The following is a 17,786-nucleotide window of genomic DNA, read 5'->3' on the forward strand; positions in this document are numbered from 1 at the left end:
GGAGAGCCTACCCCCATCTACACCAGTAGAGCTGAGGTGGAGATCCTAGAATCCCTACAGTATGGAAAAACAGGCATTTGGCCCAACAAGTACACACCAACCCTCAGACCATCCCACCCAGACACTGTGGGCAATTTTATCATGGCCAATCCACCTACCCTGCACATCTTTGGACTGTGGGAGGAAACCAGAACACCTGGGGGAAACCCACACAGACATGGGGAGAATGTGCAAACGCCACACAGGCAGTCGCCTCAGGATGGAATCAAACCCGGGTCCCTGGCACTGTGAGGCAGCAGTGCTAACCACTGAGCCACTGTGCTGCCCCTAATGGTCAAGGGTGTCAAGTTCCTCGGAGCGATGATCACCAATAATCTGTCCTGGACCACCCACATTGATGTGATGGTCAAGAAGGCACAGCAATGCCTCCTCTTCCTCAGAAGGCTAAGGAAATTCCACATGTCCATAAGGACGCTCACCAAACTTTATAGATGCATCATGGCTTGTACGGCAGCTAGTCTGCTTTGGACAGTCAGAAACCACAGAATGTCATGAACACAAGCCAGACCATTGCACAAGCCAACCTTCAATCCATTGACTCCATCTGCACTTCCTGATGCCTTGGAAAGGCAACCAATGTCATCAAATACCCCTTCCACCACGGTTATAATCTCTTCCAATCTCTGCCATCACACAGAAGATACAAAAACTTAAACACACGTACTAACACATTCAAGAACAGCTTCTTCCCCGCTGTCATTAGATTTCTGAATGGACCTCTCAAATTTCAAATCTAATGTTGATCTTACTTTTTGTGCACCTCCTTTATAGCTATAACTTTGTTTTCCTCGCTCTGTTCAATTAATCTGCTTGTACTGCACACAAAACAGAACTTTTCACTGTACTTAGACACATGTGACACTAATAAATCGAATCATATCAAAGATGTCAGTCTCTAGCCAATGTGATTCACTCCAAAAGCAATACATTCAGTTGTCTCAACTGCTGGGAAGTCGCAAAAATGAATAAAACTGGACAGGCAACCCAGCATCAACAAGGTCACCAGAGATAGCAATGGCAAACGCAGCCATGTCGACCATAACCAACATCTGGAGGCTAATGTCAAAATTGAGATAGCTATCTCAAACTAATCAAGCAACAGCCTGACAAAATTATAGTCATGCAATCAGAATTTACATGCAATGTCTCAACAAAACCATCACCAGTTGGGAGGGTGTTACCCTGGAAGTCCTCAAAGTCTAGTCTGGGCGGCATAAAATCTCATGGCATAATATTACATATAGGTAAAGAAAGTATTTGCTGATTACCACAAACTATCCACTTCAGTTGATGAATCAGTACTCTTCCATATTGAACACCACTTTGAGGAAGCAAAGGTGCACAGCACAGTCTGGATGCCATACAGTGGCCTCAAGTATATATACTACATACAAACAACTTGGATGAGCAAAGTGAATGTACTATAGCTGTTATAGCCATAAAAATGACCCCCAACTTCCAGCTGCCTGGTACGTAAACACACCACCGTTTCTGTCTTGGCCTGCAGAATTGCTTCAGCGAGGCTAAGTGCAAGCTGGAGGAACAGCATCTCATTTCCCACCTCGGGACCGCTTGCAGGACTCAATATCATGTTCAATAATTAAAGAGATGACCACCTCCTTTCATGTATCTTGCCCACTCCCATATCCTTGGTCCTATCACGACATGGGTTGCTTTCAGTATAGCCAACTAATTTTCACCCACTCACCGTTGCCATTATCAACTACCTAGCTTCTCTTGTTCTCTGGCTTACAATCAATAATCATTTTGTTTGCTTATTTTGTTTTTCTCTGAGCTCTGTCTCAATAAATACCACCTTTTCCCAAATGCTATCTGTTCTGAAAAAGGGGCTGAAACTCTTTTTTTCTCACATAGAGTCGTACAGCACAGATACAGAACCTTCAGTCCAACCAGTCCATGCCGATCTTCATCGCAAACTAAACTAGTCCCACTTGTGTGCACTTGGCCAATATCCCTCCAATTCCTTCTTACTCATGTACTTATCTTGACTCTTAACTGCCCTCTGGGCAATTAGAGATGGGCAAAAAATGATGGACTAGCCAACAAGACCCTCATCCTATGAATGAATAAAAAAGAAGAAATAAATACATTTTCAGAAGCGAAAGGTGTGAAGGGGTATTGGAAGAGAGCAGGAGTATTGCACTGAGATAGGGGATCAGTATGATCATATTGAATGGTGATTGTATTTTTGATGTTCATATATTAATTAGTAATTAAGTACTGACTTTAACTAAGAGCAAGAATTAAGCCAGCAGGAGCCAAGACAGAAGGCCAACCATCCTAAACTCATCAAGATGAGGTCTGTCTGATTATTTATAACAACTTCCTCAGTTGTTTGCTGATACTCATGGTAAGATGCAGTTTATTCACCATTAATACGGTATACCGAGGCAGAAAGGAACCTCAAAGTACCAAATCCATAGATCCCTGAAGGTGAGATCAGAGGTAGGTTGGGTGGTAAAGGCAGCTTCATTAACCAGGACGTAGAGTATAGGAGCAGAGAACTCTTATTGCATCTTTACGGAGCAATGGTTAAGCCACAGATGGAATATTGTGCGTAGTTCTAGTTGCCACCCTATCAGAAGGGCATGATTGCACTGAAGAGGGTGCAGAGGATATCCCTTGTTATTTATGCCTTACAAACCTTAACTCTGGCTCTCTATTCGTAGATGCTTCCTGTTCTCCTGAATATTTCCAGCATTTTAGTGTTTAAAATAATTAGAACTGCAGTTATAAACAACTTACAACACTGCATCAGTGATATCGTGCAAAAGATATTCTTGCAGTTAATCTCCACATTTCTTGTCAGAATAAGCTTGTCCAGATGTGGATACTTGCATAAGCAACATTTCAAAGTATGAGAAATGTACCTGCAGAATGAATTGAAAATTTTAAAAGAGTGATATGATTGAAACAAATAAATCTCTAAAGTGTAGCTGAACCTACCTTTTCCTCTCCAACAGGACAAATTCTTTTCAATATTTTTTTCTAGATTACACATGGTAAGAAAATATAACAAAATGAACAGTAGTAGGCCGAGCAGAAATTGCAGGTTGCTGTATCATTCATGGGATCATGGCTGAACTCCAGTCTCAATTCTGTCCAAATATCTATCGATCAATCTCATTTTTGAATATCCTCAATAATTCAATTTTCAGAAAGCATTCCATAGGTTTCCACAGAAAACACTAACATGCAAGATAAAGACTAATGTGATTGGGGGCAATAACATGAGCAGAGAATTGATCAATGGACTCGCTTTGTCATGTTAGATAGTAATACTCTCATGTTTCGGAATGCTGTCATAGGAGTTTTTGTTTCTTGATGCAGGTCTTCTTATAGATGGTGTGAACTACAAACATAAGGAAGGCAAGATGAATGAAATAAATATTTCAGGTGATAAATGGTGTCCAGCCTGTAGAGTGCACTCATTCAAATAAGGAGAACATTTTCTGTTACAATCCTGTCATTTGCCTTGTTGATAGTCTTTGGGATGTCACAAGATATGTTTCTCATTGGAGACTTCCCATCTACTGATCTGAGCTTGCAGCTTTGTATTTATATGGTTGGTTGAGTTATGTTTCTGGTCAATGATAACCTCCTAGAGTATTGATGGGGAATTCAGAAGTGGTAAGAGCATTGAATGCCATGGGGAGATGGTTGTTTTTTCCTGTTGAGCCGTGCCTGAGGTTTGTGCAGCACGAATGTAACTTATGACATTTCAGCCCAAACCTGAATATAGTCATGGTCTTGTTGCCCTTGTTTTAGAGGGATATCAGAAATAAAAAGAACAAGGATAGAGAAGCTAGGGCAAGGAGAACAGGATGCCAAATATTCCAATTCACCAAGTAGAACCAATACACTGATTCAGATTAGGTTAAGAAAGCTCAGACAGATGTCATTTTGGGTTTAGATTTCACAGTTGTCAAGGTCTTCCAGAGTGGCATGTCACTCCTGCAATCTGTTCTTTCTCAGGACAGCGCAAGTGTTGATACATGATTCTAGGGGATTAGTTGGCTATATGGGACAGTCCTCTCGCCACTAGATGCTCATTGCTTTTCATCATGCTTTAATTTGAATTTCATCATAGTGACACATGACACACCAAAATGCCAACCTTTGTACGCCATGGTGAATGTCATCCACCATGCCTATATTGAGTTTCCTCAATGGGAACTAAGTAGCCTTTAACCTTCAAAGCTGCAGAAGCACTAAGCAAACAAACAAGATAGATATTCGAGACTCATGCAAAAGTGATTCAGATTTATTTCTGTTTATCCTTGGCTTTCTCCTATTTCCCATTCACCTACATCCTCTTATCAACATTAGTCAAAGACACAACCTCAGCTTTCGCATATTTACTAATGACATCCTGCTTGGGGTAATGTCACTGAACTAATAATTCAGAGATCCAGGTAAATGTTTGAGGATACAAGTTCGACTCCTCCCACAGAAGCTGGTGAAATTTGAATTCAATGAATAAATGTGAAATATAAAGCAAATTTCAGCAATGGTGACTGTCAAACTACAACAGATTGCTGTAAAAATCCAGATGGCTCATCAATCCCCTTTAAGGAAGGAAATCTGCCATCCTTCTCTGATCTGGTCTACATGTAAATCCAGGTCCACACGAATGTATTTGAATATCAATTGCCCTCTGAAATGACATAGCAAGCCACACAGTTCAAAAGCAACTTGAGGTAGATAAAAGATGATAGCTTGACCTGTGATGCCTACATCCAAAATTCTGCCGCTCATGTCTCAACTCATAGCAAATCACAATCTCCTATAACCCCAAGTTTGCTGTGCTTCACTGGGCCCCAGTCAAGCAATGAAATTGATTTTTAAAATTCTCATTCTCATTTTTAAGTTTCTCTATGGCACTGCCCCTCCCTATCTCTGAAATATCCTCCAATCCCACAATTGGGATGGAGTCCAGAGAGAGATACAAAAAGGGTAGGTGAACAAGGATTCATTTATGTCCATCTAATTTTGAGCTCTTACGCATTCCTATTAATTCCTGGTTGCTGGACATTCAGTCGCTTATGCCATAGGATTCTACCTCCCATCATCTTTCTGCCTCTCTACCAAACTTTCATTCATTAAGACACAGAAAGAGCATGTATCTTTTGGCCAGGCCTTTGGTTATCCAATCTGATACTTCCTTATATGGGTCAATGTCATACTGTATTTAGAATGCAGCAGACATGCGATAGAAATGTTGACCAGTGAACAAATGGAGTTTAACCATCAACAAATGTTGACCAGTGCAACAGGTCCTCAGCAGATGTTATTGCGGTGTTCCCCTCAGCACAGGCTGAGACTCCCTATTAAGCCCTCACGATTGACTCCAAACACCAGCATGTCTCATGACATCAGGACAAACATGAGCAAGGCGCACTGACCTCTACATCGCCGAGGCCAAACGCCAACTCTCCGACACCACCTCCTACCGCCCTCTCGATCATGACCCCACACCCGAGCACCAAACCATCATCTCCAACACCATTCATGACCTCATCACCTCAGGGGACCTCCCACCCACAGCCTCCAACCTCATTGTTCCCCAACCCCGCACGGCCCGTTTCTATCTCCTTCCCAAAATCCACAAACCTGCCTGCCCTGGTCGACCCATCGTCTCAGCCTGCTCCTGCCCCACCGAACTCATCTCCACCTATCTGGACTCCATTTTCTCCCTTTTGGTTCAGGAACTCCCTACCTACATCCGTGACACCACCCACGCCCTCCACGTCCTCCAGGACTTCCAATTCTCTGGCCCCCAACACCTCATTTTCACCATGGACGTCCAGTCCCTATACACCTGTATTCCGCATGCAGATAGCCTCAAGGCCCTCCGCTTCTTCCTGTCCCGCAGACCCGACCAGTCCCCCTCCACCGACACCCTCATCCGCCTAGCCGAACTCGTCCTCACCCTCAACAACTTCTCTTTCGATTCCTCCCACTTCCTTCAGACTAAGGGGGTGGCCATGGGCACCCACATGGGCCCAAGCTATGCCTGCCTCTTTGTAGGTAACCTGGAACAGTCCCTCTTCCGCACCTACACAGGCCCCAAACCCCACCTCTTCCTCCGTTACATTGATGACTGTATCGGCGCCGCCTCTTGCTCCCCAGAGGAGCTCGAACAGTTCATCCACTTCACCAACACCTTCCACCCCAACCTTCAGTTCACCTGGGCCATCTCCAGCACATCCCTCACCTTCCTGGACCTCTCAGTCTCCATCTCAGGCAACCAGCTTGTAACTGATGTCCATTTCAAGCCCACCGACTCCCACAGCTACCTAGAATACACCTCCTCCCACCCACCCTTCTGCAAAAATTCCATCCCCTATTCCCAATTCCTCCGCCTCCGCCGCATCTGCTCCCACAATGAGGCATTCCACTCCCGCACATCCCAGATGTCCAAGTTCTTCAAGGACCGCAACTTTACCCCCACAGTGGTCGAGAACGCCCTTGACTGCGTCTCCCGCATTTCCTGCAACACATCCCTCCCAACCCGCCCCTGCCACAACTGCCCAAACAGGATCTCCCTCATTCTCACACACCACCCCACCAACCTCCGGATACAACGCATCATCCTCCGACACTTCCGCCATCTACAATCCGACCCCACCACCCAAGACATTTTTCCATCCCCACCCCTGTCTGCTTTCCGGAGAGACCACTCTCTCCGTGACTCCCTTGTTCGCTCCACACTGCCCTCCAACCCCACCACACCCGGCACCTTCCTCTGCAACCGCAGGAAATGCTACACTTGCCCCCACACCTCCACCCTCACCCCTATCCCAGGCCCCAAGATGACATTCCACATTAAGCAGAGGTTCACCTGCACATCTGCCAATGTGGTATACTGCATCCACTGTACCCGGTGTGGCTTCCTCTACACTGGGGAAACCAAGCGGAGACTTGGGGACCGCTTTGCAGAACACCTCCGCTCGGTTCGCAATAAACAACTGCACCTCCCAGTCGCAAACCATTTCAACTCCCCCTCCCATTCTTTTGATGACATGTCCATCATGGGCCTCCTGCAGTGCCACAATGATGCCACCCGAAGGTTGCAAGAACAGCAACTCATATTCCGCTTGGGAACCCTGCAGCCCAATGGTATCAATGTGGACTTCACCAGCTTCAAAATCTCCCCTTCCCCCACTGCATCCCTAAACCAGCCCAGTTCATCCCCTCCCCCCACTGCCCCACACAACCAGCCCAGTTCTTCCCCTCCACCCACTGCATCCCAAAACCAGTCCAGCCTGTCTCTGCCTCCCTAACCTGTTCTTCCTCTCACCCATCCCTTCCTCCCACCCCAAGCCGCACCTCCATCTCCTACCTACTAACCTCATCCCACCTCCTTGACCGGTCCGTCTTCCCTGGACTGACCGATCCCCTCCGTACCTCCCCACCTACCTTCTTTTCTCTCCATCTTTGGTCCGCCTCCCCCTCTCTCCCTATTTATTCCAGAACCCTCACCCCATCCCCCTCTCTGATGAAGGGTCTAGGCCCAAAACGTCAGCTTTTGTGCTCCTGAGATGCTGCTGGGCCTGCTGTGTACATCCAACCTCACATTTCATTATCTTGGATTCTCCAGCATCTGCAATTCCCATTATCACTGATACAAGGAAACCTCCTTCTGATTATCATGTACCACTTTCATGCGATTGATGAATCAGTATTCCTCCATGTTGAATACCACTTGGAGGAAGCACTGAGGGTGGCAAGAGTGCAAACAGCACTCTGAGTTGGGGATTTCAATGCCCAGCACTAAAAGTGGCTTGGCACGACCACTACTGACTGAGCTGATCAATCCCAAAGAAATCAGCTGCTCAACTGCATCTGGGGCAGGTGGAATGGGAACCTGCTAGGTGGGATACTGGTGGTGACACTTGATTTCATCCTCACCAATCTGCTTTTCGCAGATGCATTTGAACATAACAGAGTATTGGTAAGATTGACCACGACACAGTATTTGTGGAGAAAATGCCCTCAATTCATATTGAAAATGCCTCACATTGTTTTGTGTGGCACTATCACTTTGCTATATGGGGTGGAATTTGAATACATATGGCTGAATACATAATGCATTCGCAAAACTCTTCAGCTGGAATTGCCTCGTGGATGAACCATCTCCGCCTGATCATGTTTGTCCATCTCCGTCTCCCTGGAGGTCACCAGAATCTGAGATGCCAGTCTTCAGCCAATTCAATTCATTCCATATGATATCAAGAAATGGTTGTAGGCATTGAATAATTCAAAGGCAATGACACTCCTAGCCAAGCTGTTCCAGTACAGTTACAACAGCAGCATATTCCCAAAAATGTGAAAAATTAGGCAGGTGTACAAAAAGCAGGACAGTTCCAATAAAGCCAATTACTGATCCATCAGTCTATTCGCAATTATCAGTAAAGTGGTGGAAGGTATCATCAACAATGCTTTCAACAGCAACAAAAACAGAAATAATGTTTTGAGTCATGTGACCCTTCCTCAGAACTGATGGTAGATAGGAAAATGTTGATTCAGATGCAGAAGATAGGGTGGGGATTGGGGGCAAGGAGTAAACAATAGGTAGGGATTCAGCCCAAAGAAAGGGAAGAACAGTTGGACAAAGGAGGACATAACAATCCAGCTAGGAGGGTGAATAGCAATGACTGGGGACGGTTAGTGGCTAATAATGTGTAATAGGAGACTATGTAATAACAAGGCCCTGATGTGTTGGGTTGGTGTAAGGACACGGGAGGGCTTAAACCCTAAAGTTGTTGAACTTGATATTGAGTCCAGAAGGCTGTCGAGTTCCCAAGCAAGAAATGAGGTCCTGTACTTCCAGCTCATGCTGAGCTTCACGGGAGGCCTGTAACAAGCCTGAGACAGAGATATTGGCCAGGGAACAGGGTGGTGTATGAAAGTGACAGGCAGCTAGAAGCTCAGAGCCTTTTTTTCTGACAGAACACAAGTGTTCTGTGAAGTGGTCACTCTGTCTATGCTTTGCTTCCCCAATGTACAGGAGACCACCAGAGGGGGATAGCTAGAACTGCAGATGCTGGAGTCAGATTCAATACAGTGTGGAGTTGGAGGAACATAGCAGGTCAGGCAGCATCAGGGGAGCGGGAAAGTCAATGCTTTGGGTTTACACCCTTCATCAGGATGCTGCCTGACTTGCTGTGTTCCTCCAGCTGCACACTGTATTGATAAAGGAGACCACATTGTGAGCAACAAATGTATTTGAGTAGGTTATATGAAGTTTTCTGAAGAAAGGTCCTGACCCAAAACATCAACTTTCCTACTCCTCTGATGCACCTGGGCTGCTGTGTTCCTCCAAATCTACTATCTCTGACTCCAGCATCAATACTTCTTACTATATCTCATCATATGAAGTTTACTCCTTACGCCCACCCCTCCCACCCTATCTTCCACATATATACCAACACTTTCCTAGCTACCATCAGTTCTGAGGAAGGGTCACTTGACCAGAACATGAACTCTGATTTCTCTCCACAGGTGCTGCCAGACCTGCTGAGCTTTTCCAGAAAGTTCCGTTTTTGTTTCTGATTTACAGCATATGGAGTTTATTCAGTTTTTATGCTATCAATGCTTGCTAAATAATGACTTCCACTCTGACATACTGTTTGAGTTTCAAACAGGTCACACAGCTTCTGAGTTCATTTCAGCCTTGGTACAAACAAGCACAAAAGACCTTAACCCCAGATGTGGGGTGAGAGTGACTGCCCTTGATATCAAGATGACATTTGACTCAGCATGGCATCAAGAAGCCTTCGCAAAACTGGAATCAATAGGAAACAGGGAAATGTTCTTCATTGGGTTAGTGTCATATCTGGCACATAGAAAGATGTTATGGCCACCAGACACCAGTCAGCTCAACTTCAGGACATCTATGCAAGAGTTCCTCAGAGTAGTTTCCTCAGTTCCACCATCTTCAGCTGCTTCAGGAATGATCTACCTTCCACCAGAAATGGGCATGTTCACTGATGAGTGCATGATATTCAGCACCATTCATGAATCCACAGATGATGAATCAGCCCATACTCAAATGTGGCAAGACCTGGACAATATCCAGATCTGAGCTAACAAGTAGCAAGTAACATTCACACCTCACAAATGCCAAAGTAATAACCATCTCCAAAAAGACAGAATCTAACCATTGTCCCTTAAGTACTGAGACAAAGGGGTTGACTTCTCAAGAACAACCAAACATGTTAGGCTTTTATTCATTAGAGTTCAGAAAAATGAGAGATGATCTTATTGAAAAATACAAGATTTTGAGGGAGCATTACTGACTACTGGTTGCTAAGATGTTTCCACAAGTGCGGATTCTCGAACTAGGATACTATGTTATAGAATAAGAACATAGAACATTACAGCACAGTACAGGCCCTTTGGCCCTCGATGTTGTGCCGACCTGTCATACTGATCTCAAGCCCATCTAACCTACACTATTCCATGTACGTCCATATGCTTATCCAATGACGGCTTAAATGTACCTAAAGTTAGCGAATCTACTACCGTTGCAGGCAAAGCGTTCCATTCCCTTACTACGCTCTGAGTAAAGAAACCACCTCTGACATCTGTCCTATATCTTTCACCCCTCAATTTAAAGCTATGCCCCCTCGTGCTCGCTGCCACCATCCTAGGAAAAAGGCTCTCCCTATCCACCCTATCCAACCCTCTGATTATTTTATGTCTCAATTAAGTCACCTCTAAACCTCCTTCTCTCCAATGAAAACAGCCTCAAGTCCCTCAACCCTTCCTCGTAAGACCTTCCCTCCATACCAGGCAACATCCTAGTAAATCTCCTCTGCACCCTTTCCAAAGCTTCCACATCCTTCTTATAATGCGGTGACCAGAACTGTACGCAATACTCCAAGTGCGGCCGCACCAGAGTTTTGTACAGCTGTAGCATAACCTCTTGGTTCCGGAACACGATCCCTCTATTAATAAAAGCTAAAACACTGTATGCCTTCTTAACAGCCCTGTCAACCTGGGTGGCAACTCGTTTAAAACTGAGATTCAAAGGAATTTCTTCTGCTAGAGGGTAGTTAATATCTGAAATTCTGTATCTTAGAGAGTTGTGGAGGCTATATCACAGCAAGGATATGAGGAGAAAGGTACATTTTTGAAATATCACAGAGTTGACAGCTGTGCTGCACTGGCACAAAAGGTGAGTTGACACCTGGGCAGATCAGCCATGAACTTGTTCAATAGCAGGGCATTCTGGAGGGATCGAATGGTCTGCTCCTATACCTATGTTCATACTCTTTGGTATAATTCAATTCTGAAAATCTACAAAGATAATAATTTATTTTTGACGATATGCAACAATTGCGTTTTTATAAACAACTTCGTCTGCAGCCTAATATTTATGAGGTAGATATTTAGTGAGTCAGAAAGTCCCCCCAAAAAATTGCTGAAACATTGCTAAGTTAAAAATATAACTAAAGATGTTGGAGATCCAAAACAAGAATACTGCTGGAGAAATTCAGCAGGTTTGACTGAATCTGTGGAGCAACAAAATTAATGTTTCAAGAATCAAAACATTAAATTTGCTTTTCTCTGCACTGATGCTGCCAAACCTGCTGTGTTTGTTTCTCCAGCACTTCCTGTTTTCACTATAAGTTAAAAACTCCCTGGTGTCTATTATATCCAATAAAGGAAAGTCACATTCATAACTTTAAACATGAACTGAGTTGATCATAACATCTTCTCAACCTGCCTTTAGTTCTGTTTAAATGAACATCCAAAAGCTGTTAAACTGCAGCTTAAGGGCCTGGAGACCAGAAAGAAATGGGTGGCTATGAGGTACTCCAAGAGAAAGAGGCAGGTAATGCACTGGACTCCTGTGAGGTCTCTCTCCACAAATCAGGTTTCCATTTTGGAAGCTGAGGAGGGCTCTGGCTCCTCAATTGCATGCAATCAGAATGACATTTGTGGCACTGCAAGCAGCACAGCTGCACAGGAGAAGAGGAAGAAGAAAAGGGAACTGATAGACATAGGGGATTCCTCGGGCTACAGATGGCTTTTCTGTGACGAGAGACATGATCACAGGATGGTATGTTGCCTTCCTGGTGCCAGGGCCAAGGATGTCATTGAACAGCTGCAGGGCATTCTGCTGGGAAAGGATAAAAAGCTAGAGGTTGTGGTCCATGTTGGGATCAATGACTTCAGTAGGAAACCAGATATGGTCCTGCAATCAGAATTCAGAGGCCTAGGTAGAAAATTAGCAAACAGGACCTTAAAAGTAGTAATCTCTAGATTACTCCCAGTGTCACATGCAATTAAGTGTGGAAATAGAACATACAACAGCGCAGCACAGTACAGGCCCTTCGGCCCACAATATTGTGCCAAACTTTCATCCTATACCTAATGTCAATCTGACCTCCACCCCTACTTTATACTATCATCCGTATGCCTATCTAACTGTCACTTAAATGTCCCTAACAAGGCCAACTCCATTACCCACTCCAGCAATGCATTCCACGCCCCTAACGTTCTTTGAGTAAAGAACCTACCTCTGACATCTCCCCTATATCTAGCTCCACTCACTTTAAAACTATGCCCCCTCGTAATAGCTACCTCCACCCGAGGAAAAAGTCTCTAGCTGTCCACTCTATCTAAACCTCTGATCATTTTGTACACCTCTAGGAATTCACCTCTCATCCTTCGTCGTTCTAAAAAGAAAAGCCCTACTTCTCTCAAACTTTCCTCGGAAGACCTTCTCTCCATTCCAGGCAACATCCTGCTAAATCTCCTCTGCGCCTCTTCCAACATTCCCACATCTTTCCTGGAAAGAAGCAACCGGAACTGGACACAATACTCCAGATGTGGCTGAACCAGGGTTTTGTATAGCTGGAGCATAACTTCATGGCTCTTGATCTCAATCCCTCTATTAATCAAAGCTAACACACCATATGCCTTCCGAACAACTCTATCAACCTGGGTGGCAGCTTTCAGGGAACTGTGGACATGAACCCCAAGATCCCTCTGCTCCTCCACATGCCAAGAATCTTTCCGTTCCGTTAACCCTGTATTCTGCTTTCAAGTTTGTCCTTACAAAATGAATCACCTGCGATGAATCACACTTTTCAGGGTTAACTCCATTTGCCACTTGTCAGCCCAGCTCTGCATCCTATCAGTGTCCCTTTGTAACCTAGAACAGCCCTCTGCACTACCTACAACTCAACCCACCTTCATATCGTCTGTGAAGTTACTAATCTACCCTTCCACTCCCACATCCAAATCATTTACAAAAACCACAAATAGAAGAGGACCCAGAACAGACCCTTGTGGTACATCACTCGTAACTGAGCACCATGTTGAATATTTTCTGTCCACTACCACCCTTTGTTTTCTAAGGGTCAGCCAATTCTGACTCCAATCTGCCACATTTCCCCTTATCCCATACCTCCTTATTTTCTGCATGAGCCTACCATGGGGAAACTTATCGAACAACTCACTTAAATCCATGTATACCACATCCACTGCTCTACCTTCATTCATGTGTTTGGTCACTCCTTCAAATAGTTCAGTAAGGTTTGTGAGGCATGATCTACCCTTCATAAATCCATGCTGACAATCAAGAATCAAACTGTGCCTATCCAAGTGATCATAAATCCTAACTGTCAGAGCCCTTTCCAATAATTTGCTCATCATTGATGTAAGACTAACTGGCCTGTAAATTTGCCCACCACTGACATAAGATTAACTGGCCATAAATAGATAGATAAAGCAGATGAAAGTGTGACCGGAAAGATGGTGCAGGAGGAAGGACTTTAGATTCTTGGGATACTGACATTGCTCTGGAGATGACGTTAAGTGCAAGCTGGGCAGGATGCATCTGAATATACAATTGCTTACAGCACCTTTCATTTGTACTGTTGGAAGCATTTTAAACTAACTTGACATGAATGAGGAAATTAAGACAGGATAGTAAAGAAGAATACCATGCACTAGCAGAGAGACTAGCAAGTTAATAGGTGAAGTCAGAAGAAAGAAATTAAAATCTAAATCAGGTTTTCTATGCATGTGTGTGAATACACAGCACATAGTAAGAAAGGCTAGGAACCTACAGGCACAGATTGCCATGTGGAAATGTGTTGTGGAGATGAGAGATCTGGCTCAAAGAAAACCAGTTAAATACCCCTGGGGATAAAGTGTTCAGAAAACATAGTAAAGGTAGGAAAAGAGAAAAGATGGCAGAATTGGTCAAAGAGAGCATTGCAGTGGATCGCAGAAAGAGGATGACTCACAGGGTTCCAGGACAGCACCAATTTGGCTCGAGCAAAGGAACAAAACTACAAGAACGTTGCTCAGTATAGTCTATAGATCACCAACTAGTGGGAAGAATGAAGTGGAACAAATCTGCAGGGATATTACAGAGAGATGCCTATGTTACACAATAGTTATGATGGGGGAGCTTCAATTACCCAAATAAAGGCTGAAATAAAGGTACTGAAAGGACAATAAGTGACGAATGTTCCTAGATTGCATTCATAGGTTTTTTTATGATAGTATACATCCAGTCCAACAAGAATGAACTGTTGGTTCTGGTTCTTACAAATGAGGTGGACCATGTGGATCGAGTATCAGTGGGAGATCATCAAAGAGACAGTGATTACTGTATCTTGAAGTTCAGGGTGATGGGACAAGAACAAACTGGACAGGATAGTCTGGAACGAGATTGGTGGGAAAACTAACCAGACAATGGGCTACCTTTAAAGTGAAGATGGATTGGGCAGAGTCATGGTATATTCCCTCAAATGGGAAAAGTATGACAAACAAATCCTGAGCTCCCCAGATGACAAAGGAAATAGAGATTAAGATAAAGAAGAAAAAGTGTTCATATGACAGATGTCAGGTAGAAAACATAACTGAGAACCAAGAGGAATACCAAAAGTTCAGAGGAGAAGTGAAAAAGCAATTAAGAGAAGTAATGAGAAATTATGAGAAAAGACTAGCAGCTAACATAAAGGAATGTCCCAAAGTCCTCTATAGGGTATATAAGTAGTTTGAAAATGGTAAACAGAGGGCTAGGGCTGATGAGAGACCAAAAAGGGGCTTTCCGCTTGGAGGCAGGGGGCATGGCTGAGATGTTAAATAATACTTTGGCTCTGTTTTCACCAAAGAAAGAGATGCTATCCAGTCCATAATCATTTGAATGGCTCAAAATTGATAAGGAAGTAGTGTTGGACAGACTGCTGGTACTTAAATTTGACAAGAGAATGAAACTGGATAAGATGCATCTCAGAATACTGAAGTGAGAGTGGAAATTGTCAGGGCATTGACCATAATCTTTCAGTTTTATGTAGACTCAGCTATGGCGCCAGAAAACTGAAAATTTCAAACAATATGGCCTTCTTCAAGGCCATAGCGGCCTGAGTCTATGTTGCCCACGAGATCAATGATGTGGAAGCTTTGGAAAGGGTGCAGAGGAGATTTACTAGGATGTTGCCTGGTATGGAGGGAAGGTCTTACGAGGAAAGGCTGAGGAACTTGAGGCTGTTTTCATTACAGAGAAGAAGGTTGAGAGGTGACTTAATTGAAACAGAAAAAATAATCAGAGGGTTGGATAGGGTGGATAGGGAGAGCCTTTTTCCTAGGATGGTGACGGCGAGCACGAGGGGGCATAGCTTTAAATTGAGGGGTGAAAGATATAGGACAGATGTCAGAGGTAGTTTCTTTACTCAGAGAGTAGTAAGGGAATGGAACGCTTTGCCTGCAACGGTAGTAGATTCGCCAACTTTAGGTACATTTAAGTCGTCATTGGATAAGCATATGGACGTACATGGAATAGTGTAGGTTAGATGGGCTTGAGATCGGTATGACAGGTCGGCACAACATCGAGGGCCGAAGGGCCTGTACCGTGCTGTAACGTTCTATGTTCTATGTTCTATCAATGCCTCAATTAGGTATGTGATCCACTGCGGGAAAAGAAGGAATGATCTCCTGTGCTCCACAAGGGTAACTGTCACCATCTTCTCACTGCAACCTCACATCCATAGGGGCATCACTCATTCTCACTCTGCCACTCTCTAGCCATGTTACATGGACATGTCCACCTCATTATCACATGCATGATGTGCATTGAAGGGTTCACACCCATCTAATGCTGATGATCTTTTAATCAGGCTTCCCAGGCACTGCACTTCCCCCTAACTTACTGGGGTGGGATCACCAAACGCAGAACTATACCCAACACACTTAATCCTTCTACATCAAACAAGTAAGGAGGAAGGTTTGTAATGGAATTCCCCAGAAATTGGTATTGGGGTCCTTGCTTCTCTGAAACATGTTCATGATCTAGATGTTGGTGTGCAGGGAGCAATTTTGAAGTTTGCAGATAACACAAAATTTGCAAGAATTGTTAACTGTGAGAAGGACAGTGTAGAATGCAAATATAACTTCCCTATTTAAGAAGGGAGGGATGCAGAAGATGGATTAGTTAGCCTGACCTCAGTCATTTTTAAGAGTTTCGAGTTCATTATTAAGGATGAGATTGCAGTGTGTAGGAAATTAGGACTAAGTCATCACGGCTTCTTCAAGTGGAGGTCTTTGAGGAGGTAACCAGCATATAAGGCAAAGGACAGCCAGCGGATGTGATCTATTTGGATATCCCTAAGGTCTTTGACAAGATGCCACATCTTGTTACCCAACCACTTGAACCAGGAAATCCATTCTCTACCGAAGTCCAGGTCTGAGGCATTCAAGTCAGATGACCCTGACCTACACAGGAAATCTAGGTAAGATCTTTGAAAAGCCATTAGGGATACCAAGAAACAATAGCAGACTAAACCAGAGTCCCAGACTAACCACACAAACACCCATTGACTCTGGTAAGGATTACACAATATAATGGGCTCCAAATCGAAGTTGAGTAGAATCGCTGACAACAATGCATCGCTTCCCAATAAGCTCAATGCATTCTATGCTTGAACAGAAGGTCAGTAAAATTATGTCGCCAGACCCAACAGCCTCAGCTGCAGCTGTACTACAGATGTCAGATCGGCTTTCTTGAGAGAGATTCCATGGAAAGAAATTTGTCTGGATATACTCAGATATTGCACGAACCAGCTGGCTGGAATATTCGCAGACATCTTTAAGTTCTCCCTAATCTAATGTGAGGTTATCACCTACTTCAAGAAGACCATTATCAGGTTTCAAAGTAGATCTGTACCTTGGGTTGTGGGCATTGAGATTGGTTGGCTCGCTGAGCTGGTTTGTTGTTTTGCAGACGTTTCGTTACTATGCTTGGTAACATCTTCCGAGCAGCCTCCGCTGAAGCGTTGGTCTGTTTTCCCACCTGGTTTTTAAAGTCTGGGGTCCGTTGAGATGGATTGCCTCACTTCCGGTTTTCCTTCGTTAGTGGAACGTATATGAGGTCGACTTCAATGTGTTTATTAACAGCTTGCTTCATGGACTGCCATGCTTCCAGGAATTCTCATGCTTGTCTCTGCCTAGCCTGTCCCAGGATCTTGGTGTTGTCCCAGTCAAAGTCGTGGCTCTCCTTCTCCATGTGGATTGAGATGAGTGAGTATTGGTCGTGTATCTCATTTCAATCCACATGGAGAAGGAGAGCCACGACTTTGACTGGGACAACACCAAGATCCTGGGACAGGCTAGGCAGAGACAAGCATGAGAATTCCTGGAAGCATGGCATCCACAAAACAAGCTATTAATAAACACAT

General features: G+C 44.2%; 1 protein-coding gene across 6 annotated transcripts in view; it reads right to left on the reverse strand.

Annotated features, from left to right (window-relative positions):
- LOC125466711 (toll-like receptor 3) overlaps positions 1 to 17,786 on the reverse strand; it is a 146,276-nt gene that overhangs the window by 11,170 nt on the left and 117,320 nt on the right. For all 6 annotated transcript variants that reach the window (XM_048561639.2, XM_059639478.1, XM_059639455.1 and 3 more), the window contains one exon: positions 2,827 to 2,951. In XM_048561639.2, coding sequence (XP_048417596.1) covers positions 2,827 to 2,951 — 125 coding nt within the window. The remainder of the gene's footprint in view (positions 1 to 2,826; positions 2,952 to 17,786) is intronic.

The sequence above is a fragment of the Stegostoma tigrinum genome, chromosome 2 (assembly GCF_030684315.1).
Source record: "Stegostoma tigrinum isolate sSteTig4 chromosome 2, sSteTig4.hap1, whole genome shotgun sequence".
NCBI lineage: Eukaryota > Metazoa > Chordata > Chondrichthyes > Orectolobiformes > Stegostomatidae > Stegostoma > Stegostoma tigrinum.